The sequence below is a fragment of the Alligator sinensis genome, unplaced genomic scaffold, assembly GCF_000455745.1.
Source record: "Alligator sinensis unplaced genomic scaffold, ASM45574v1 scaffold253_1, whole genome shotgun sequence".
Classification (NCBI taxonomy): domain Eukaryota; kingdom Metazoa; phylum Chordata; order Crocodylia; family Alligatoridae; genus Alligator; species Alligator sinensis.
The window spans coordinates 1,391,383-1,414,596 of NW_005842147.1; the positions used below are offsets into that span (position 1 = coordinate 1,391,383).

At 39.5% G+C, this 23,214-nt stretch overlaps 1 protein-coding gene across 8 annotated transcripts in view; it reads left to right on the top strand.

Moving 5' to 3' along the window:
* Nucleotides 1-6,273: 6,273 nt before the first annotated feature.
* The window catches only part of PHACTR1 (phosphatase and actin regulator 1), a 471,624-nt gene continuing 454,683 nt past the window's right edge, over nt 6,274-23,214 (top strand). For 3 of the 8 annotated variants that reach the window (XM_025206233.1, XM_025206238.1, XM_025206237.1), the window contains exons 1-4: nt 7,126-7,229; nt 8,455-8,578; nt 9,849-9,929; nt 22,278-22,424. In XM_025206233.1, coding sequence (XP_025062018.1) covers nt 8,518-8,578; nt 9,849-9,929; nt 22,278-22,424 — 289 coding nt within the window. In that variant the 5' untranslated portion in view covers nt 7,126-7,229; nt 8,455-8,517. Of the gene's footprint in view, nt 6,377-7,125; nt 7,230-8,454; nt 8,579-9,848; nt 9,930-21,926; nt 21,993-22,277; nt 22,425-23,214 lie in introns of those variants that run through there. The other 5 variants (XM_025206234.1, XM_025206235.1, XM_025206236.1 and 2 more) reach the window with 5 other exon arrangements.

Genomic DNA, 23,214 nt, shown 5'->3' on the forward strand with positions numbered 1-23,214 from the left:
TCCTAGGAAGCTAACCAAAAAATAGCAAAAAAACAATTAAAACAAAACAAAAAAAAAGTCTTAAGCTAACAACGTTTGTGAGGACAACTCTTTTCCCAAAATTAATCAACACATGGGATTTAGGATTATTAGCTCTTGGTAACCTGAAGTCATGGCAAACATTGAAAATAATTTAGACAATGCTAACTATAGATTGTGAATATTTGTCCTGTCAAATACCATTTCAGAATCAACATGCACATTTTATTATTTCAAATTTTACAGGAATACACATCAATAATAGGGTTTTTTTTATAGCTCTAACAACTTTGTTAACTTAAGGTGTAGAATGAATGTATTGTTCCTCTGACTTAAATGGAGAAGCTCTCTCTTAAAATATTGTTTGACATACTGACAGCATTCTCTGAGAGCAACTTCCATTCAGGTATACTGTCTCAAAGACCAGGCTATTATTAAGTTATGAAAACTGGGGAAGAGGATCAAAATTTGATTTTCCACAATGAAACTTCAATTATGCCTTGATCCTGGAAGTCCTTGCTCAGTTCACTGAGCAGTTTTGCTTCAGTGCAGCTAGAAATTTGTGAACGCATGAGCCAGACTGAACATTATGCCTGCTCCTCTGAGCCTCTATAAGATCCAGAATGAGCAAGTGGCAGACAGAAAATGGGTCTTTCTCAGGTGATACATGAGCAACTGTAATCTTCAACTTGCTAATGAAGCACTAACCTATAATATGTGTTCCCCTCTCAGGCCATACTTCTACTACGAGGCAGAAGTAACTTGATACCTGTACGGTAGGGCTGTGCGAAATTTTGACAAGTGTTTTGTTTTGAAGCTGATTTGACACGTTTTGAGCTCGAAACGGAGAAATTGAAATGAAATAAAAGGCTTTGAAATAGCTTCAAAATGAAACAAGGGCATTCAAAACATTTTGAAAGTTTTGAAACGTTTCAAGTTTTGAAGCCCTGATTGCTTGCAGCTAAACAGAAACTAAGGAGAGGGAAGAGGTCTAGGGGGGAAAGACTGCTGATATTGTCATCTAGCTCCCGGTTCTATTCCTCAGCTCTCTGATCACTTCCCCAGGTCTTCAGGGGGGGTGCAGGCCCCCAATCTGTATGCGGGGTTTCCGCAGGCTGCCGCTGCCATCTGGAGCCCCAGGTGCTGATGCTAGCTGCAGCCAGCAGCAGCAGACTGCTGTCATCCCACATACAAATCCAAATTCGAAACAAAACGATGCTGTTTCGCACAGCCCTACTGTACATTATCACTGTCATTAATGAAGGAGTACATTCTCTTGGCTCTATATTTTGCTTATTGTTTTTTATAATGTGCTTATATGCACAATCCTTCACACATGAATTGCACATGATCTAATCCTTAATGAAGCACTCAAAGCTATACAGAGATAAGGTCATGTTGTATAACTACTATTTTATAGAGACACAAATTAGAAGCATTGTTGAATTCCCATATGAACATTGAGTCGAGCTGTTGGAGAAGCAACAGAGAAGTTGGGCACATTTTATACATTTGAGAAATACTTCCAATTTATTTAAAAAAAAAAGAGGAAACTTTAGCCCATTAATACGTTTATTCAAAATAACTTATAATTTTTGTATCCAAATTTGGGTATAAACCCATAAGTAAATTATGAGAATATGCACACGGGAATGTACAAGTAGTACATTGACTTGGGAGTAATTACTGTGCCGTATGGCACATCTAGACAGCCAACCGGGAGTAAATTTGCTCCTGGGCAGCAGAGGATGGGAGATTTCTCCCTTCCCCTGGGAAATGCCTGCTGCCAGGGCAGGCTCTGCCACCAGAGCCAAAGTGGAGACAACGTCCCCTGCCCTGGCAGCAGAGAGCTCCCAGCCCGTGCTCCATGATTGAGAAGTGGGGGCTGGGAGCTGATTGTTCCCAGTCCCCGCTACTACTCTAGAGTAAATCCACCCCAGAACCTTTTCACGTGTAGATGCACCCAGTCTTGATTTAAAACTGTTTCTGCTGAAGTCAACCATAAAAGCCAGTGATGAACATATTTGAAAATCCTGTGGAAACTGATACGAATTTTTGGAGTGTGCCACAGTACAGATGGGATGTAACATATAAAAGAAGATTGATTTGATGTAAATTCTGTAAGTTGTTAGAATTCAAATGCAACATTTATTTCCTCTACACTGTAACAGGTAATTTTTTAGTGTAATCTGTAAATTTTGATGACAGTACTCTCTCTGTATCTTCACTAATACGCTGTAGCTATGCCTTTTTTTTTTTGCTTAAAGCCAGACTGTAATAAGTCCTTTATTTTGTTCTAACCAGATTGCAATTTCTATATTGTATCACATGTAATCAGTTATTTCATAATGGTCTAGCCTGCTTACAACACGGAACTGAGGCAAAATTTAGGTATGATCTTACAGGTAACCACTCAAATGACATTAGAAGACAGCATCCACCATTCATCAGGTACCCTGTGCTCCATTTATATATGAAGTAAAATATAAATTATAAATATAAAATATAAATACACTTATAACAATATTATCTATATGTATATATTTATTATTAATTGAGAACACCTTTATTTAATTATCATATAATATATTTCCATCTAGATAGTATATATTATATGCTACCTTATATATATTATATGGTGATATACATTTCTATTTTGCTTATTTTTGGCTCCATTACAAAGAGCTATTGATATAATAATCAGTAATTGTCTTGGTAAACAGACGAGTGCTAACTTAAAGCCATGAATAAAGCATATTATTTCTTCTGACTATTATTTATTCTTCCCATCATTCTGTCTGCCCTTGTAATTGGAAGAGAATGACCTCTGGAGATGGAGATCTGTGGATTTGTAATACTGTCTCAGGCTGCCCTTTCCTTTGGATCCCTCTGAATTTTTGATCTAGTGCTTCATAGGAAATGAGCTGCAGAGGGTTTGTGGGAGGAAGAAGAAATGGATCAAGGGTTTCAGCTGCAGTCTGTAGCTCTCAATGACAGTCATTTGATGCTAGACCACAGGAGGATGGCCCTGTAATGATGATGATGATGATGTTGACTATGGTGATGAGCCAGTTGATTTCAGGAGGAGTTCCACCCGCATAAGGCAACAAAGATTTTGTTTAACAGTGTGTGCACCATATGAACTCTCCAAGATTCCCTCCACCCTTGGCTTTATCACAAAAGACATCTATTACACCTCAACTTCTGAAAATAAGTCTATGAGGTTGCCATTCATCATAGCAACCTCTTATTCTAAAGCATCCAGCCTCTGTGCCCTCCATGCTTCATTACTGTATTTTAAAACTGTCACTTTCCATGGGAGCCTTGGATTTTCTCTTTTTTTGTTCCTTTCCATTCTGCATTAGAAATCCTGAGCTCCTTCATTCCAGACTAAATTATAAGGCTGAAATCTTGTCCCTGCTGAGATCTCTGGCAAACATCCTAATGTCTTCAGTGAGACCAGGATTGAAACCCAGATCTTCTTCAGTTCAATGTCTATTGGGCATTGAGTTTTTAGGCGAGATTTCAAAAGTGTCTACACAATTGGGGTGTTGTTTTTTTTTAGATAGGCACTTCAAAACATGATTGTCTCAGTCTGGACCCTTGGAGTGACCAAAAATTTCGGGACATTTCTGCAAATTTGGACTCTAACGCTTTATATCTTTGTAAAGTGCTGGAAGACACTACTGCTTGAATACATCTATATATTTTATTATGTCTTTTATTTATTGCTCCCTTGTGTGAGAGATTCAGAAACAGAGAACGTATTCCCATTGCTGTTTGTTAATTGTCCTTTCTTTTTAATCCATCTAAGCACAAGGTTAATAATTATGATAAAAAAGCTATTCTTCACAGCTTAGTGGCTTAAACTTTTATATTTTCCCTTTATTCTGAATGTATCCCTCAGGAAACAACTCTCTGTAATAATCACCTTGCCTACATTTTTTTCAGTCACACATTACATTCTCTCTCCCACTTTCTTTTAGGTTAATATTAGTGTTTGTCAGCAGCAGAATTTTTTCAGCCTCTGAGTCATTACAGTCACCGTTATGTTCTCAAGAGAGAGTTCAGAGTAGAGAAAAAACTGTTGCCTGCTAGAAAACCATAAGGCTACTCTTTCTTTGTAAATGCCAAGTGTTCAATTATTTTCATTTTGTTTTTTTTCCAGGGGGCAGGGGGCTGGGAAATCAAACATGAAACAGTAGATTTTTTAAGATTAATAATAGTGCATTCAGGTGTGCTGGTTGAACTGCATGGAGAAGTTTATATAATGGCTTCCTCCACTATTTCTGGGTTCTCTCATTCTGTCACTGAAATGCTCTCTGAAATCAGCCTACCACCTTTCAACATAAATTATGAGTCTACTCTATATAAGCACTACACCAGCGTATAACTAGGCAGCTGAGGATTCCCCCAGAGTGAATAATCTAGATTCAGGATAGACAGGTACTATTACCTTCTTCATTGCTACCCACTTGGAAATCAAACAATTCTTTTTCTAAGTGTCAGAACTTGCTGCATTGCAATTTAAAGTTAGCTTCTAAGAGGAACTAAGCTATCAGGAGGGAGTTAGGTGCTCACATACTGGTCAGCATGAAAAGTGATGAGGAGCTGAGTGACCATACTTCTTTTGTCAATCAATGGGTGTATCTACACGTGCCCTTACGGTGCCATTGTTACTGCCCCATCATTTAGTACTTTAGGATGGGGCAATAACAGCCATTACTATGCTGTGTCAGTGGCATACAGTTATTTTTAGCTGCTATGTCACTGTAGCAACACGCTATAGTGAGGAAGTGTGTCACTACGGTGACATAGCTGTGGCATCACGGTTTGTGCCCGCTGACACTACATCACCATAGCAGGTTGTTACGGTGATGTAGCATCTCATGTAGGCGCACCCAGTGTGGATTATTACAATGCAGCTAGTGATAATGGTAACAAGGAGGGATAAAGGGTGATATAAAGAGCCACAAAATATCCTTCTTTAGAAGGAATAGAAATAATGTTTCCCCAAGATTTAGAATCATACTGCATATGTGAAATATAGAAATTTCCATACTGGTTCCAAACAACAATCTACATAGTTGAAGCACTTGTCTCTAGCACTGATTAGTAACAAATACTAATCAGAGAAAAATGCGAGAAACCATGGAGTAGAAATGCACAGAACAGCCTGCTCATCAGGAACGTTAGTTTTTAACTCCCATCTGTAAAAATTAGCTTATGCCTTGTAGCTACACCCTGTAGAATGAGGGTTTATGCCCTATCTAGAAAGTTATGCTTTTTGATATAATTGAAATTTCTTTTTAGCCAAGTAAATGCCAAATCCATTTCTGACTTCCAAGGTCTAAGTATTGGTATTATCTTGTAGTGAGCTTCAGAGCTTAATTATACCTGCTGTCTCCAACAGGTTATCTGTGAATATGGAGAGAGTTGACTTGACTCTCCAAAAAAGCAGGAAGGGAAAAGGATGAACATGTTATCTTTTTCTCTCTCCAAAATCAGAAGTTAACAAAAGGTTCCCAAGACTTCCCTGCATTGGTTAAGTTTCCCACTCATGTTCTGGGATCATTATAGCCCCAAACTTTGATTATCTTGAGGGATATTAAACTTTGTAACCTGAAATTCTGCAAAAAAAAAAAAAAAAAAAAAGAAGTGGTGTACAACATGTCTGTCAAATACACAAGTCTGTTTAAAAAAATAGAAGAAACATGATGTTACTGGAAAGACCTAAGTAGAGAAATATTCTGTTTCCATTGTACATAGATCTGGATATTAAACTTAAGAGAACCATGAAACAGTGCTGTTAGATTTGTTGTTTTTATTGGAGTTTTGACCTGACAGTTTTGTTGCAGTGGATTGCTAAATGGAGGAAAATTCAGAAACTGCATCAGACAACCACTCAGTATTTCATTCTAGAAAATAACAAGCAATTATAATTACTCACCATGTTTTCTGGCTCAGAATAAAAGTGGCATTGCACAAAACCACACTGAACATTCGTCGTGATTAGAAAATGCTCCACACCTTGAAGAGCAGTGGAGACATAAGAATAATTTTAAATGCAAATTAAATTGAGGGGGTAGCACAGAGAACAGATAAAAGACAGTAAAACAAAGCCTTTCAATTTCCTCCAATTAGCAGGCTAATGTAATATAAAAAGCAGTTCTACTCAGATCTGTGCTAAGAGGTTGCATTTCATCATAATATAAAACAGCAGATCCGTCACCTTTCTCTACTCAGTACTCTTGATTTTGAGGTTGAAGTGAAAATTAGAAGCTGTTCATTCTGGCTCACAGACTTGGTTGCATTGCTTATTTCACCCCTGTAGAATGGAAAGAGGTCAGTGATATTGGTAAGTACCTATCTCTTATATAAGCTTTTATTTTTTTTAAAGATTCTTTTATGCAGTGCCTTTGCTCTTAACAAATGTACATCTGCTGAAAAAGCTGTATCATATATTTTGTACAATGTTGTATCCTTTTTAGAAACATTATGCCTCCTAGAGAATGTTAGATTTTAGGACATGTTCAGCAGTGAATCAATTACAAAATGTACAAAAAGCTCCGGGATAATCTGTGTATGCTGTGGCATCACTGGAGTGAATTTTGCATTGCCTTTCTATACTGTATTAAAAACAACCTTGCCCAGCAAACAGCATCAGGTAGGCACAGGAGCAATCACTGAACCATCTCATGACATTATTATTGGTATTATGTGCACAGGGAAATACATACTAGTCTCATTGGTCTTCTGGTGACTAGTTCAAGTTAGTGAAAGTAAATTATTATGTAAAACAAAATGGTTCTGTTAATCATTACAACCCACTTGAGGTTTTATGAGCTTATGAAAGGGAGAGTGAGCAAGTTTGAATGAAAAATAAACTAATAAAGGAACTTGAGGTAGATATTTTTTTTCTTTGGAAAGTTTTATCATGTTAAAACCAATGGCTTAATCCTTCAGTGTGGAGGGTGAGGGGGAGTAGAGGAGATGATGATAGTGTCACCTTCTGTTGCTAAGTAACAACATCTCCTGGCCATTTTTATCAGATAAAGGAAGTCCAGTTGACGTTATGCATTATTCATCAGAGTTCCAATCAAACAATCAAAATTGTTTGCTTACACTGGGGACATTTAGTAAGATCAAAGAAGCCCTCCCTGAAACTACTGGAGCTTTTACCACTGGCAGGCAGCTCTTGATATTTTGCAGTAAGTATAATTTGTTATTCAGAGTGCTACGATGAAGGAATAGAGTAAGGAATTTAAAAAGTTCTGTTATTCGTATAAGCTTGTACATTTAAATGATTTCCTGTGAATTGATCCAAGCAAAGAGATTTTTTACTTTGGAACTCTGATTTTACTGCTTCTGCCTCCTTAACTGGTGGTATTGTTTGAAATGTGATTCATTCTTTCACACACATCAAAAAGAAATGTTCTGAAAGTGGAAGGACTATGGAGATTTATTTTTGTAACATAGCAAGCTTATTAGTGATATTTATAGTTGTGTGTACATCTCTACATGCATGCTGTAACAGAGGGGGAAATGCCACTATCTGTGTTATCTGGAAATTCTGGACAGTAAATGTACAATAGAGTTATGTGAAGTAGAAGAAAATACAGAAAGGAACAGGAAAGTTGGCAAAGGTTCATGATAATTAACCTGTCAATATGTATCGTACAAGCAACTCTATGTCATGGTTACTCAGTCTACATGATGTGTGGATTCAAGAGAATGCTGTTACGAAAAGCTTGATGAAGAATTGGTGGTAAGAATATTCAGTGCTGTGTTAATAATATCCCTTATCAAATATTTTAAAAGCTGATGGTGTGATGTCCTGCTACTTCTTCCATTATTAATATAGAGGCAATAGAATGTAAAAAAAAAAAAAGAGTATTTTTCTTCACATGGAATAATATACCTGCTGAGTGAAATCTATTACTTCCTCATTTGAAGAAACATTTCAGTATTCTAACATAAATGCTATAACCAGCATTTTATTTACATTAGTTCCTTCCTAATGGCCCCAGCTAGGTCAGAACCAGTGTTGTTCTAGGCACTATACAGGTATATATTATAAGAAAGACCCTTTCCCAAAGTTTTTACAACTTGAGCTTAAGATAAGATATAGCAAGTGGGTGAAATGAGTCCATTATGCAAATGATGAAGACTGTGGATGGGATCACAGCCATGGTGGCAGGAATCTTGTGTATGCTTTGGTTCCATTTACTTTATGTGTCTTTCAAGTGGGGAAATGGGTAGGAAAAATCCTATAATTTGAAATAAATAGCTGGCATTTAAAAATTTTAAGAATGACCATTTGAAAATGTTTTGCCCCAAATCCACTATGATAAGCCAAAGTAAATAGTACATACAATTTTTTTTCACTCAAACAAATTGATGTCTATTCATCTGTTTGTCCCTTTTTCCTTGCAGGAATTTGACTGATTACATCACTTTGAGAGAAAAGAAGTATTGGCAACAAAAAACTTCTCCAAGATGGACTACTTTCTGGACGTTGAGTCTGCTCATAGACTGTTTTACAGTCAAGGAGCTCAAGGTAATAATGGTTAAGATAGGAAATCAGAAAAAAAAAAATACAAAATACCCACAGAACCAAATTCTGGTTCCTTTTGAAGGTGAGCTGTAGAAGTCAAGGTGGAAGGGTGAGAAAGCCCTTTCTCCAGAACAGCCACACAAGAGGAAATAATTTAGGTGCTTTGCTGTTTCTGAGCATAAAGGAGAGTTACCGAGCTTGAGCAGTGGCAGCAAAGCAGACCTTAGGCTATCCAAAGACGCACTGCTTGGCACAATAGGTATTATAGAAGTGGGTACAACAGGACTGAAGTGAGTCTGTACAGGAGGTTTATCTAGTGCTACTGCTGAGTGTGGTTTCCTCAGCTTTCCTGGAATCATAAATGATATGCCTCTTCACTCACTGATTATGCATGAGAGGTACCTACCTCTCCCCTTTCCTTTTTCAGCTCTCCACTGGCTATCAGAACCAGAATTTAGAGCACTGTGTTATATCTAGTGCTCTCACTAGTACAACTTTTAGAGCAAAGCTCTGAATCACTTCACTGTACAACTTCCTATTAGCATAAGACCAGTAGGTTGTAAGCCTTTCAGGCCTACACCTGTTTTATTTTTCTTTATCTCTAAAGTGCCAGAAACACTCGAGCATTGTTATAGAAATAACCCCAATAATAATAAATATTATACTGCCATTTTCAAAACAGGCATCCTTTTTTGATTCCAAAGAAAGAGAAACTGAAATTAAGAAATCTGCACCTTAATTTTGCCAGTTTCTAACCACTGGGTGCTAACTTTTGAAATGCTAACCTTCTTTTAATATCAGATTTTTAATGTAACTTCCTAAGGTTTAAAAAAAAATAAAAGTAAATTGAAAAAAACCCCCAGAAATTCCATCACAGAAATATTCTGATTGCCACTTGGATGATCAGTGGGGATTTGACCTTTAGATCTGTTACACAGGCCTCTACCACTTGAGCTAATGGAGTACCTGCATCTGAACTAGCCACTAAAGGGGGTTGAGATGCAAGCTTTGCCCAGGAGTTCCACTAAATAAACTGATGTTTTGTAATCCTGAGTTCAATCCTAGATTCTGTCAGAAATGTGTTATAGTAGCAATAAACCATGTGCCCCATTTTATGTCAATTTATCTTTTACTCTTCCCCTCCCATCATACCATCATATTTTCTTTTCTGTTCTTGCCCTTATACTCCTTCCTGCTTCTACTTTACCTCTGCTTTTCACCATACTCCTCTCCTGCTCCTGTCCTCGCTACCTGCCATTCATGTGCTCATTAGACTTCATCCCCATGGTTCATGTGTCTCACTCCCTTCACTTCACCTCTTCTTATTTGTTAGGCTGCTTTCTTCTCTTTCTCAGTGAGTACCAGTAAAGAGGTCACTGAGAAGACAAGAGACACAGTTTATCTGCTCTCAGTTCTGGAGCCTACCAGCCTTTGGTCATAGGAGGGACAGTTGAAGGGAAAAATGGATGAATAGCCTTGACTGGCAATAGGAACTGTGAAATGATGGAGTACGCCCAGTGCAGACAGAATCTTCAGAGAATTTAGTGGCTTGCCTTTACCAAACCTATACTGAGCATGTGCCCACTGAGATTTTTTATTTGAAACTTTCTCAAAATATTTGGGCCAAATCAAACAGTTCACATGAACATTTTAGCTCAACAATTAAAGTCTGACACTTACAAGCAGCTGGGCACAGGGTCTTGGAGTAGAATACGTTAGACAGTGTTAACAATAGGCATCATAAGCATCTCTACCTAGAATAGTTGTGTGGAAGAACTTGATGTTAAAACTTTGTTTCAGATGGTACTATTGGGTTACATGTGAGAGTTAAAATCGACATTATACTGAGGTCAAGTCAAGAAAAATTTACAAATTCTACTATTAAATTCACTGATAGCACTGAATTAAATTACGTCTGGTTTATTATTTGCCTTAATTATTACAGTTGTGACATTATTGTATGCCATGTTTACAGAGTCTGTCAAATCCAGAAGTGTAACAACACAGCTGGGAACCTCCGGCAGCTGTACACATGGGGTCAACAATGACTTCCAGCTGCCTTCATGTTGCTGGCACGATTCTAATATTTTTCTGCCACTTCCCTAAGTGACTGCCTGAGCTACACAACTAGTAGAATCTGGGCTTGTGAACCGTATAGTCTTCCTGCAAGATCAGAAGTCTTCTTTTTATTACTTTGATCATCTAAATCAATCAAAAGTGCACTTTCTGATGTTTTCACACTCATGATCAGTTGAAATACATTCCAAACTATAGCTATAAAATTCAAGATGAGGGGAGGGAACCAGACAAGCCTTACTCCATATTGTTAGATGTACCCCAAATTTGTGAGGCTGATGGAGCAGCAAAGAAGCCCATTGTACCTCACTGATATACATACCAGTTCTGTTTTACCCCCGGGCTTGACATAATTTAGAGCAGCATAGAATTTGCTTTGACTTATGCCAGTTGGCTGAGGCCCCCAAATGCAAGCCAAAAGTTGCCTTGTATACTCAGACTGGCTCTCTTCTTTGTCCATATGCTGGGAGCTGGAAGAGGATCATGCAATTCCATCTAATTTGTGACTGGTTTGCAAAATGGTAGGAGTAAAGAAGGGGATGTAACCACCTGCATCCAATACCTTGAACTTTGAACCCATTTGAAATATGAACATGGGTCTGGATTTTGAGTTTGCAAATGGCCACTGTCTTTACAATATGGTGCACTACATCCATTAAACAACTCTTGAACTTGAATATATTTTAAATATAGTTTTAAGTCCAATTGTTACAGATTCTGATTCATTCTGATCATCTCTGAAAATGTATAATGAGCACCAAATTCCAAGATGCAAAGAGCTGGATTCAGGGACCTAAGTGGGACCTAGGCAAAAGTTAGATGCCTAGGTGTGACTGCATGTGCTGCACACTGAAAAATGTGGTGGCAGCTGCTGCTTCCTTTTATAAGGCTTTGGGGTTAAGAGACGGTCATACATCATAAAACAATCTAATGGGTGGAGGACTTTTCCAAGATGTGGGAGCCCCAGGTTCAGGTCCATCCTTGGTCTGAGGGGATTCAAACTCGGTGCCCACTTGCAAGAATAATACTCTAACCACCAGACTATCACATATCCAATATTTTTTCCAATGACTGTTTCATGTAAAATACATAGGCAATCCTGGGAGTAGGGATGGGAATGCAGGTCTCCTTTCTATTGGGTAAGAGCTCAACATACCAGGCAGTTCTTCCTCTTGTGCTCTTTTTCTGTCTAATGAATCTTGAATTCTTTTCTGCTCACTGGCATGGCTACAAAGAGAGGGTTAGAGACTGCCCTCAGTCAGCCTAGTCTATAGCTTAGCCATTAAAGCACACTCCTGGACAGTGGAAGGTGTGACTTTGTGTTCTGAGACAGAAGGTAGAATTAAACCTGCATCTCTCTTTTCTTGGGTAAATGCGCTAATCTCTAGGAACAGAAAAGAGCAACTCCTGCCCAGTTCTTGGAAAGGAAGGCTCCTAATTTCAGGGGAAGGCTGAGGGCTCTGAATTTTGAAGAAACAGAGGCATCTTCCTGCAGCCATGAATGAAGTCCCTGAGAGAGTCAGCTTTGATTCACCCTTATTCTTAGTATATCCCTATTGGCTAGCCCTAGACATCTGCATTATGTTTCCATTTTGGATTCTACCCTGAGGTGCCTAACTCTTCCCTCCACCGCATATCAAGCATAATTCAGGGGTTTGGATGCCAGTCTGCAGACCAGGCTCCTAAACATTAGGTATTATAATGCTTAACTTTCAGGTCCCTAAGTCCTTCACTGGAGCTGATCCCAAATCCTTTCTAATTTTATAGTGTGCTTTTTTTTTTATACTTCTAATTTCATCTCCTCTGACACCAGCAGGTGGCATAGTGCATAAGATTAATTAACTTGATTAATATAGTACTTTCAGGATGTTAATATATGTTAAAAGTGTTTCCAAAGTGGTTGCCACTCCATTTGGCAGGATGCAGTGTGCATATTTAAATAATGATGCACATAACTCCCTCGAATCTCACTTTAATCTATGCTTCTGTATTATAAATAGATCCATTTTATATTAGCTATGCCCTAGCTTCTGTTTTGGGAAAAGGGAAATCAAATGGGTCTTCAATCTGTTTAGTTATTATAAAGAGTCATACATAAATGGAGATGAACAAGATTATCATGTGAGGACAAACAGAGAACTTTGAATAAAAGATTACAGAACAACAAAGGATTCTAGCACAGAAGATTCCAGGAAGCTCTTTTTTCTAAATCAGTTTTCCAGGTTTGCTTAATGAGATACAGTACTTCCAGTTTCAGTGTTTATTTCCTAAATCCACCCTTCCCCATTTGCCTCCACTTCATCTCCACAATTTTTTAATCTGAAATTTGTTTCACTTTGCTCATTTATTTCACTGTATACAGTGCTAATCAAGTTCTAGAGACTTGCTTCTGTTCGCTGCTGCCATTTCCTCTCTGCTTTTCTCTCTCAGATTATATTCACTGTTTTACCAAAACTCGCTTTTGCAGCTTTACCAAACCTCAATCAAGAATTATTCGGTTGCTGATTCCTTCTTTTTTTAAAGCATGCCCACCAAAATGTTGAATCGATCAATAAATCCTTCATCATGATTATATTATTGTTTACACTTTTTAATCTTCATTAACTTTATCAGGTTGGTGTTTCTCAGTAGGAAATGAATACCAAATGCTTATTCCTGATATATTCTATTTCCTCACCTTTAAATCCAAGAAATGAGCGATCTAACTTAATCATTGCTTGGTCCTTTTTTACACTTTTCCCCTTCCATTTTGTCATCTCTTGTACAGTCTTCATTATTTAGGGCTTAGAGTCTTAAAAAAAAGTCTATTATATTTGGCAGCTTGAGTCCATACAGTTTTCAGAAGTACTGCTCAATAAATATATGCACTATTCTCACAAATGGAATAAAACTTGTTTTTGATGAACAGCAGAGTTTACACTTCAACCCTCTTCTCCATTCATTTATTCTAATCCCTACTTACCTATGCTAAGAGTTAAAAAAGCTCAGCACCTCATGCATCCAATTAAGAGTATCTGGGCATGTTTGCATGTGCATTTCATAGACATTCATTTCATAGACATTCGCGCTGGAAGGGACCCCGGAGGATCATCGAGTCCAGCCCCCTGCCCAGGAGCAGGGAGTCAGCAGGGATCACAGGATCCCAGCAAGATAAACATCCAAAAGTGTCTTAAAGGCATTCAAAGTGGATGCTTGAACCACCTCCAGCGGCAGTCTATTCCAAACCTTGGGGGCTTGGACAGTAAAGAAATTCTTCCTTATGTCTAGCCTGAAACGGTCGCGGAGGAGTTTGTGACCATTCGATCTTGTCATCCCCTGGGGTGCTCTGGTGAACAGATGTTCCCCCAGATCGAGGTGAACACCCCTAATAAACTTATAGGTGGCCACCAGATCACCCCTGAGCCTGCGCTTTTCCAGGCTGAAGAGTCCCATGGCTCTCAACCTCTCATCATAAGGTCTGTTTTCCTGATCTCTGATCATGCACATGGCTCTCCTCTGCACTCTCTCAAGCTTCTCCACATCCTTTTTGAATTGTGGAGCCCAAAACTAGACACATTACTCCAGCTGCAGCCTCACCAAGGCTGAGTACAATGGGAGAATGACATCCCGGGATTTACTTGAGAAACATCTATGGATGCAAGCCAGCATTTTGGTCGCTTTACTAGCCACAGCATCACATTGAAGGCTTGTGTTCATCTTGTGGTTAATCATGACCCTCAAGTCCCTTTCATTTCTAGTGCTAATCAGCGTAGCACTGCCGAGCCTATAAGCATGATGCAGGTTTTTCCTCCCAAGGTGGAGAACCTTGCATTTTTCAGTGTTAAACACCATCAGGTTCTCGTCCACCCATTTCATGAGCCTGTCAAGATCTGCCTGGATCACCCTTCTGTCCTCAGGTGTGGATGCTTTACCCCAGAGTTTGGTGTCGTCGGCGAACTTGGCCAGCCTGCTTCTGACACCAATGTCTACATCATTGATGAAGATGTTAAAAAGTAAAGGACCTAGGACAGAGCTTTGAGGGATCTCATTGGTCACAGCACACCACAACGATTGACTTCCGTCAACCACCACCCTCTGGGTCTGATCATGGAGCCAATTCCCCAGCCAGTGGATCATGGTGAGGTCGAGGCCACAGTTACCCAGTTTTGCCAAGAGGTGATCATGGGATACCAGATCGAAGGCTTTTTTAAAGTCAAGATATATGACATCAATCTCTTCCCGCTTGTCCAAGTGATAGGTCACCTGGTTGCAAAAGGAGATGAGATTGGTCAAGCAAGACCTACCTGCAACAAACCTGTGCTGCCTATCCCTCTGGATATTGCTGTCAGCTAGCCTGTATAGTATGCCCCCTTTGGTAATCTTTTCCAAGACTTTCCCCAGGATAGAGGTCAGGCTGATGGGTCTGTAGTTTGCCAGATCCATTTTCCTCCCTTTTTTGAAGATAGGCACCACATTGGCCTTCTTCCAATCATCGGGCACTTCACCAGAGTGCCAGGAGTTCTCAAAGATTTGTGCCAGGGACTGAGCTATGATGCCTGTCAGCTCTTTGAGTACCCTTGCGTGTAAACCGTCAGTGAACTGTGCAGTAACTTCTTTCACAGTACATTACTGTGCATTAAGCAGTTCTTAAGCTACTGTCTATACATGCGCCATTAAAGTACTGTAACGCTGTGCGTAGACTGACTTGAGACTAAAGTTAGTAGTCCCAGTAAGGCATCTACACGTGCATTACTGTGCAGTAACTAATCAGGCATGAATTTGATTCCTGCATAATGCGGGTATCAAATTTATGCCCGAGTCAACATAAGTCACCATAGTTACTGTGCAGTAACTTAAATTACTGTACAGTAAATGTGCATGTGTAGATGTGCCCTCTAAACAAAAAGGCCAAGTTTTAAAAAGCTACTCCATGCTCAATATCTCTGATTGACAGGTGCCAGTTATAAATAGAAGCCATTTTTGAACATTTTGACTACACCCATTGTATCTGTTGCGTGATTCCCACATTCCTTAAGAATTTCTGCATAATTTGCTGACTCTCCAGAGTGATGACCCCTCTTCCTTTATTTCCTATGATTAAAGTAACCCACCCTTTATCTGCTACTCTTTTATTATCCAGAGTTCCTTTTTCCTTTGGCATAATCACTTCTCTAAGGGCCAGATTTTCATATGACAGAGGAACAAACATGCTCTCAACAGCTGTGTGCAAAGATGCTAGTAGGACAGCCCCTGTGCATGCCTTTTCCTTGAATTATGAGCACAGCTATAACAATTGTGTACACTACAGTGGACACACTTTTACATACAGGTCATATGCAGAGTTCAGGCCTCTATTTTGAAAATATACATTTTCATATTTTGCTTCAAAACATTGCACAATGTTTTAATATACTGGTGAAGCTTTCAGAAGTCTCATTCTTGGGGCATAAAGCAAGGCAGAAATCCATATGCATGCTTTTCTCTGCAGGTGTTTATTCAGGAATCGCCAATACGTAAACCATTGCTCACAAATGACAAATTATGCCCCTTTCCAATCCTCACATACATGCTTTTGCTCTTTGTTCCTCTGTTAGCCTCACCTGATTTCAGTCCTACTCCTTCACATGCTGTTCTCTGTGATCTGAATTTTAAAAGAAATTAAAGTGAAAAGGCAATAAATCAATCAGCCTGATTCCACTCTTCAGTCACTGCCCAACTGAATCTATCCCTTGAATGTATTCATATAAGAATAATCAAAATGTACTTTATTTGCATAGCATAGATTCAACCTCATGTTCTAGGCACCTCAAAATGTTGCTGAACTTCTTTCTAGAAGTCCTTTGATTTACCCCAAATTTCTGGGGATGCTCCATATTACCCGTTTGAACTCCTTATATAGGATGGTGAGGTGATTGAAAGAGGAGATAAAGCCAGTAAAATATAATCTATTAATTACCCCCTGTTCTTTCCTAATGAAAATAAGAAGTAGCAAAAAAAGAGTCCAACTCAGCACTAGCATTATCACATTAAAATAAATTTGATACATGTTCTCCAGAGAATAATTTGCTCAATATTTGCACCGAGTAGTGAGTTTTCTCAAAAAATTCTTTAAGACTTTATAAGACAAAACATTTTTCTATGGCCATTTCCATATCTTTGGAGTTTCTTTCAATAATATGTTAGGAACACATCCCTGTCACTTAAATACAGTTAAAACTATATGTCTCAAGTTAATATGTTAGTATATTTGTACTTTCAAAAAAGATTATAATAAAAAGAAAAAACAAAAAACCCAAAACAAAAACCCAAGCAAAGCCTTTTTGGTAGAAGATGCATTGGTATGTGAGTTATAATTCCTCAGATGATTTCATCAAGCCAAAATTCAAAGTGGCAATATTTAAAAATAGATAATGTAATTTTAGCTGAACAAAAAATGGATAACTGATTTCATGAATATTCAAAGTTATTTGAATTTGGGGGGGCTTATATAGATTTTTACATGTTTTTTGTGAATTTTTAAAAAGATTTTTCTAAAATTTGTTGAAGTGAGTATTGAAATATTTGATCAAAAACTTAGTATGCAGTAAACAAAATAAATAATATTTCTAATAAATCTAAAATAAAAATAAAATGTACTGTGTGTATTATAAAAAATGACAAATTACAATGTCAGCAACATTTTTTTAAAAAACTATAGTTATTTTAAGACATTGTTTAATGGATTCAAATAGTTTTTGGGAGAAAAAAACAACCAGTTCCACCTCTAATTTAACATACTGAATGTAATCTTTCAAGTGCCTGTGAATGTGCAGTATTGTTTTTTATATGCTCCTCCCTACATCTTTATATGTAAAGTGGTTTGAGATTGTGGATGAAGGCTTCTATGTAATTTAATAAGTACACATATCCTGAACATAGAGACACACTTACTCAGACAAATGCAATTCTTTTTAAAAAAAATTTTTTCCTATGGGCATTGCTTTTTCCTTTTAGTAAGGGTGGTGTGAGCACTAAGGTACATGGCTGACATCCTAGAGGTCACAAGTTTGAGACCATAACAGAAGTGCTCATGGCGTAGCCTGTGAGATTACAATGAATCTGTGAATTTTGCTATATACCTTGTCAAACGGAATCAAAAAAATGAAGGAATGAATATTATTGTTATTTCCTTAGAAAAGAAATGTATTTTGTGAAAACACTAAGGATGTGTCTACATGTTCATTAATGCTACTTTTGCTGCCCTAATGCGCAGTAGCGAAAGCGCATATTTTTTTAATGATGCATAATGTACAATAGCTTAATTTTACTGTGCATTAGTGTATTAGTACAGTTTTTACTGTGACACTCTATTGCACAGTAAAATAGGCTATCGTGCATTAAATCTCATTGTGTTGTTGCACCCTGCGTGTTGCGGCAGCCTGTTAAAATGAGTGCATGGAGTTTAGACTTGGGGACAAATACAGCCCTGCCATAAAGAGGCACTTATAATAGAATATGTGCCTCTTTATGGCAAGGCTGTATATTTATGTCCAAACAAAGCTAGCCACTGATGTATGAATCTTCCAAAATCCCCACAAAAATCTCTATTCAGGAGACCTGTAGGGATGCATAGGGATGTCACTCCTTTATCCAAAGTCTGAACTTTTCCTACTGTTTTCTGATTTTCTTGACAAGCCATCTTTTTAAAATTGTCTTTGAATGCATGAACTTTTGGGAAATTTTGGAAGTTCATGTATCAGTTGGTTAGCTTTGTTTGGATACACTGATCACATTGGTCCTTTAATCTATAAGTAGTTCTATCAGTTTCAGTGGGTAATGGAGTAAGTGCAGGTACATTTATGAAATAAGTAAATATTCAATATTATTATGGGTAGCAGAAGGAAGTCCAATATATTTTTGTAATCCATCGACTGAATGAGAGCATGTCTTAAGCTTGTAGAGCAAAATTTCTTAACTGAAAATTTGTTCTCTATGAGTTGTCTCCAATAATGACTTAAAACTGATTGTTTCCATGAAAATTCCTATCAGGAAACTGAATTGCAAAAATGTAATCAAAGAAGCTGCAAACATGGTGGAAGCAAATCATTTAAATATTTGAATGATATTTTAGGGAACATTTTTGCAGTATTCACGCAGCAGAAGTCAAAATGAACACATGCCAGAGACCGCTATTTAGACCAACAAGATAAAAATTGAATTCCAAACAACTCAGTAGAAAATAAACTATTCTTTGTTTACAATAAACACAAACTCAAATTTGGACATGAGTTTCTACTTCCCTCCAACTCTCAGTATGTTAGCTGAAGCAAACATTCATTTTCAGCTCCATAAGGATGGCACCATCAGGCAGTCAGTTAACAAAAAGCTAGATTCTACAACATGTTGAGTGTCCTCCATTTCCCCTGAAATCAAGGTTTCAGGCTCAGATCCCTGCAACGTCTAACCTGAGACTTTCTTTAATATTTTGTTTCCTGAGAGATAGCTCTAAGCCCTATTAAATACAATTTCTAAATGGTCTGTAAGAGTGGATTTACATGTTATACTTAGACCATAATAAATCTGTGGAACGATAAGGGGTGTTAAATAAAAATGGAACACTAGTAATTTAAGGAAAGAATCTTGGCTACAGGACTGCAAAAAAATGCCTAAAATTTCTCTCAATCAGACTCTCCATCTTCCCATGGAATATATTTGGTGATGCATAAAGGCTCTAAGTTCAGGGCCTGATTGTGTTACATGCTATCCAAACACATGGCATGAGATATCATAGTATTTAGAATCTAACTAAACAAGACAAGATGTGTGCTTCACTCTAGGTCCCCTAAGAAGTACAGACTTCTCAAGGTGGACATCCCTTCAGAAGAGCAATCTACTGGTTGGGCATTCTGTGAGCAGAGCTCATTCCTTTGACAGTCTGCCAGAGCCTTTTTAAATTTCTTAGCATGTGCTCTGTTCCCTAAGCTGTTAGGGAAGGAGTGGGTGGAGGTGGACACACTTATGGGAATCCTCTATGAGTTTTAAGTGAGGGGATGGGTATCCAGAGCACTGGATAAACACCTATGATTATAATAATTGAGTAATTTAGAAATGTGAATGAAAATATATTCTACACACACAACAACAATGAAAAAGCCTGTGGCAACACAACATGATTAGGGTTGTACAGTCAAGCATTTAAAAGTTAAGCAATGCCAGAATTAAAGTTGCATGTGCACCATTCATTTGTTGCCTTTTACACATGCATCATAATACAGTCTAACTACATGACCATCTACTGTCTTTCTACAGGAACACTGCCTCATTCAGTTCTCAGGATGAATGGTGCTCATTTAACAAGTGCTATTCAATATTTTGTTTTTCCCTTGTTCAGCACATGGCCTCGGGCCTTGTATACTGAACATTGTTTAAACTCAGTTCTGAAGAAAAAATTATTAATTTCCTCATGGGATTGTCTGTGACACTTCACTATAGCATATAAGTGCTTCACAAACATTAATGAATGTATTTGCAGAACAGCCCCACTGAATAAAAGGGTATTATTATGTCCATTTCACTGATGGGGAACTGAGACAGAGATATAAATATACCAAATATCCCTTCATTTTGAATTTCTCAAACTGTGACAGAAATATAGGATCTTATTTTTGCAAGATTTTTTCAGCACATAGCATCTTATAAGATGAAAGCACAGCTACTATTAACTTTGCTTGCAAATGTGAATGCTTAGGATTTCTACAAATCAGAACTCGCCTACTGAGGTCAGGTACCACAGTTAGAGACCACTGTGAAAAATATGATTTAAACAACAGGAATAGAATTACATTGGACTTCTGTAGCAGAAGCAGGGGTAGACTCTGATTCTCCAGGCATTGTTCAACTGTCTTGAATCATAAGTCCATTTCTTCTCTTCATGTAACATGGACATACTTTTCAATTTTTGCTACATCTGAAGCAGGAGATCTACAGACAAAAGCCTCCTTCCTACACAACCCTGACCTGTCCTATACATTGAATGAAGTAGGGATCCTATAGTAAAAGAATATATGATCATATAATTAAAGACCAATTTATAATGCATGAATATGCACAAGGGGGTCCTGCATTGTCCACTACTAATGGGACAGTGATTCAGTAGACATTCAGCAGGGATAATAGTGCCACTTAATCACCAGCATTGCAAACTGTGTCAGCATGGTTTTCTTCTGAGGGCTCTGGTTCAAGTACTACCCAAGATTGCTCCTATTTAGCAAGCGATATTTGATGAGATCACAGCCTGATCTAATACTTTTGTAAGCACTAAAGAAAGCTCTGACCTCAGCAGATTCGTAACGTCAGTTGGCATGAAATATAACCGACAAGAATGATTTGAGTTTGCACAAGTGAATAACGGAACCGTTCTAAAATAATGTACCCCTGCTGAAGTTGTTAGGGCTGCATACAGGTACTTCAACCCTGACATCTAATGTGGTTGACAACGATAAAACCAACAAATCAGAAAAACTGAACAATTTGTTGCCTATAAGTGGATCAACAAATTTATCTGAAAAGAGAAATGAAATCAGTTGAACTTGAATAACTGGTATGCATTTTATAATAATAGTGTGCATACTTTCTTTAACTTTGTGGCATTCCCTTAACTTTATAATAATCACGTGTATACCTTCTTTAAATTTGTTGTATCCCCTTAACTTTATAATCATCACATGTATACCTTCTTTAACTTTATGGCATCCCCTTAACTTTTGTGTCTCTCACTGTCTCTTCCACGAATTATGCTAGAACATAATATGTACTACGTGAAATCAGGGTTTAACATTGCTTGCATTACACCAGCAAAGCGATCCCATCCCACCTGAGGTTGGAGACTCAACATGCGCTGGGCAGTGGACACTAGACAAGAGCCAAGCAGTGCCATGAGGAGTTTACTATTTCAGTAGTTAAGCCAAAGGGGAGAAGGGCGGAGGTATTTTTCTCTTTTCACGCCTTAAGAATCGAATCACAAATCTCGATTTAAGGTCACCCGGGTTACCTACAGTAAAGGTGACAATGACACCCACATGTCCTTGTCCTCAATTTGTGGTGTAACTGACAGTCCCTTTTTCTTCTCTAAAATACACTTAGGGGCATTTGTTTTTTATAGAGACAGGCCAACAATGTTGAGGACCAGACTTTGGCACCTCAATCCCAGGCCTAACTTGCCTAAGGCAGCCCAGGCCCCTAAGTAGGGCTGGGGCTCGTTCTGCCCGACTCAGCCCCGTGCCCCCGGCGGGGTGTTTCCAGCCGGTCTGAGGCAGTCCTGTCTCGGTGCAGCAACCTTTCCCCAGCAGCCTGGAGGCCGGTGCGGGCTCCGAGGTGCCCGCAGGTGCGAGCGGGGCCGGGGAGCGGCGGCGGGACCCGGTCCCTCGCGCCGGGGCGGTCGCAGCTGCAGGGGGGCGCGGGGCAGCGGTGCTCCGGTCCAGAGATCCTGATCGGGTTTTCTCTCCGTCTTCTCCTCTCCCTCTCCCTCCCTCCCTCTGTTTCTTTCTCCCTTTCCCTCTCTTTCCCCTTCCTCTGCTTCCCCCCCTCCCCCTCCTCTGCGCCTCTTCCTCTCCCCTCCTCCTCCTCCTCTCTCCCACCCCTCTCCTCTGCCTCCTTTCTCCCTCCTCAGCTCGCCGGGCGACCCTGCTCACTGTCCCCACATTAATGGCGGCATCTTCCGAGGAGGAGATAGACCGGAGACCCATCAGGAGAGTCAGGTCCAAGAGTGACACCCCGTACCTAGCCGAGGCCAGGATCTCCTTCAACCTCGAGGCAGGTAAGAGCCCCCCCAGGGCTCCAGCCCTCTCCTCCGCCCAGGCTCCGGCCGCCGCCGCGGCTCTGGCTCCACGCACTCTGCCTCTTTGTGTCTGCTGGTGCGGGGTGCTGCTGCTGCTGCTGCTGCTGGAGGCGGGGGGCCAAGCCCTGCCTGGGGCTCCCAGCCCGGTTGCCCCCTCCTCCTCCCCTGCCAGGAGGGACTGGTGCCAGGCAAAAGGCAATGGGTTGACGGGGGTGGGCAGGAGGGAAGCATTAGCCCTTGTGGTGGTGGATGGCAGCCTTTGGTTTCGAGGGGGAGCGGAAAGCAATGGTGTCATTTCAAGAGGGGGCAAGAGACAACCCCCAGGAAGAAGTTCCTTCTGGTCTCTCCAGTAACGCCGTGAATCCCTAGCTCTCCCCCAAGACGGCTGCCTCCATCCTCTGCATGGATTTCCAGTGGTCCCTCTTCCCGCCCGGCCTCACACACTGCCACCAAACTCTTCATTCTGGTTTCCCTCCCTCCAGTTCCTCCTTTTTTCTAACTCTTCCATTTCCTTCCATGAGCCCTATACTACAGCCAGTGCTGTGCCCTGCCCCCCTCAAATCCTGTGTTCTCCCCACCCAGTACCCCAAATTATTCCCTGCCAAAAACTCCCATGTTTATCTTTCTTCTCTCCCCCACATCCCTTACTTTTATTTGCCTTCCTTTTCCAATAAATGCCTCCCTATATTCCCATGCTTCCGCCATGCTCCTGTCTACTATCCAGTTCCTTTCTCTCAAGCCCCACCTCCCTTTTTTCTCTCCATAACAC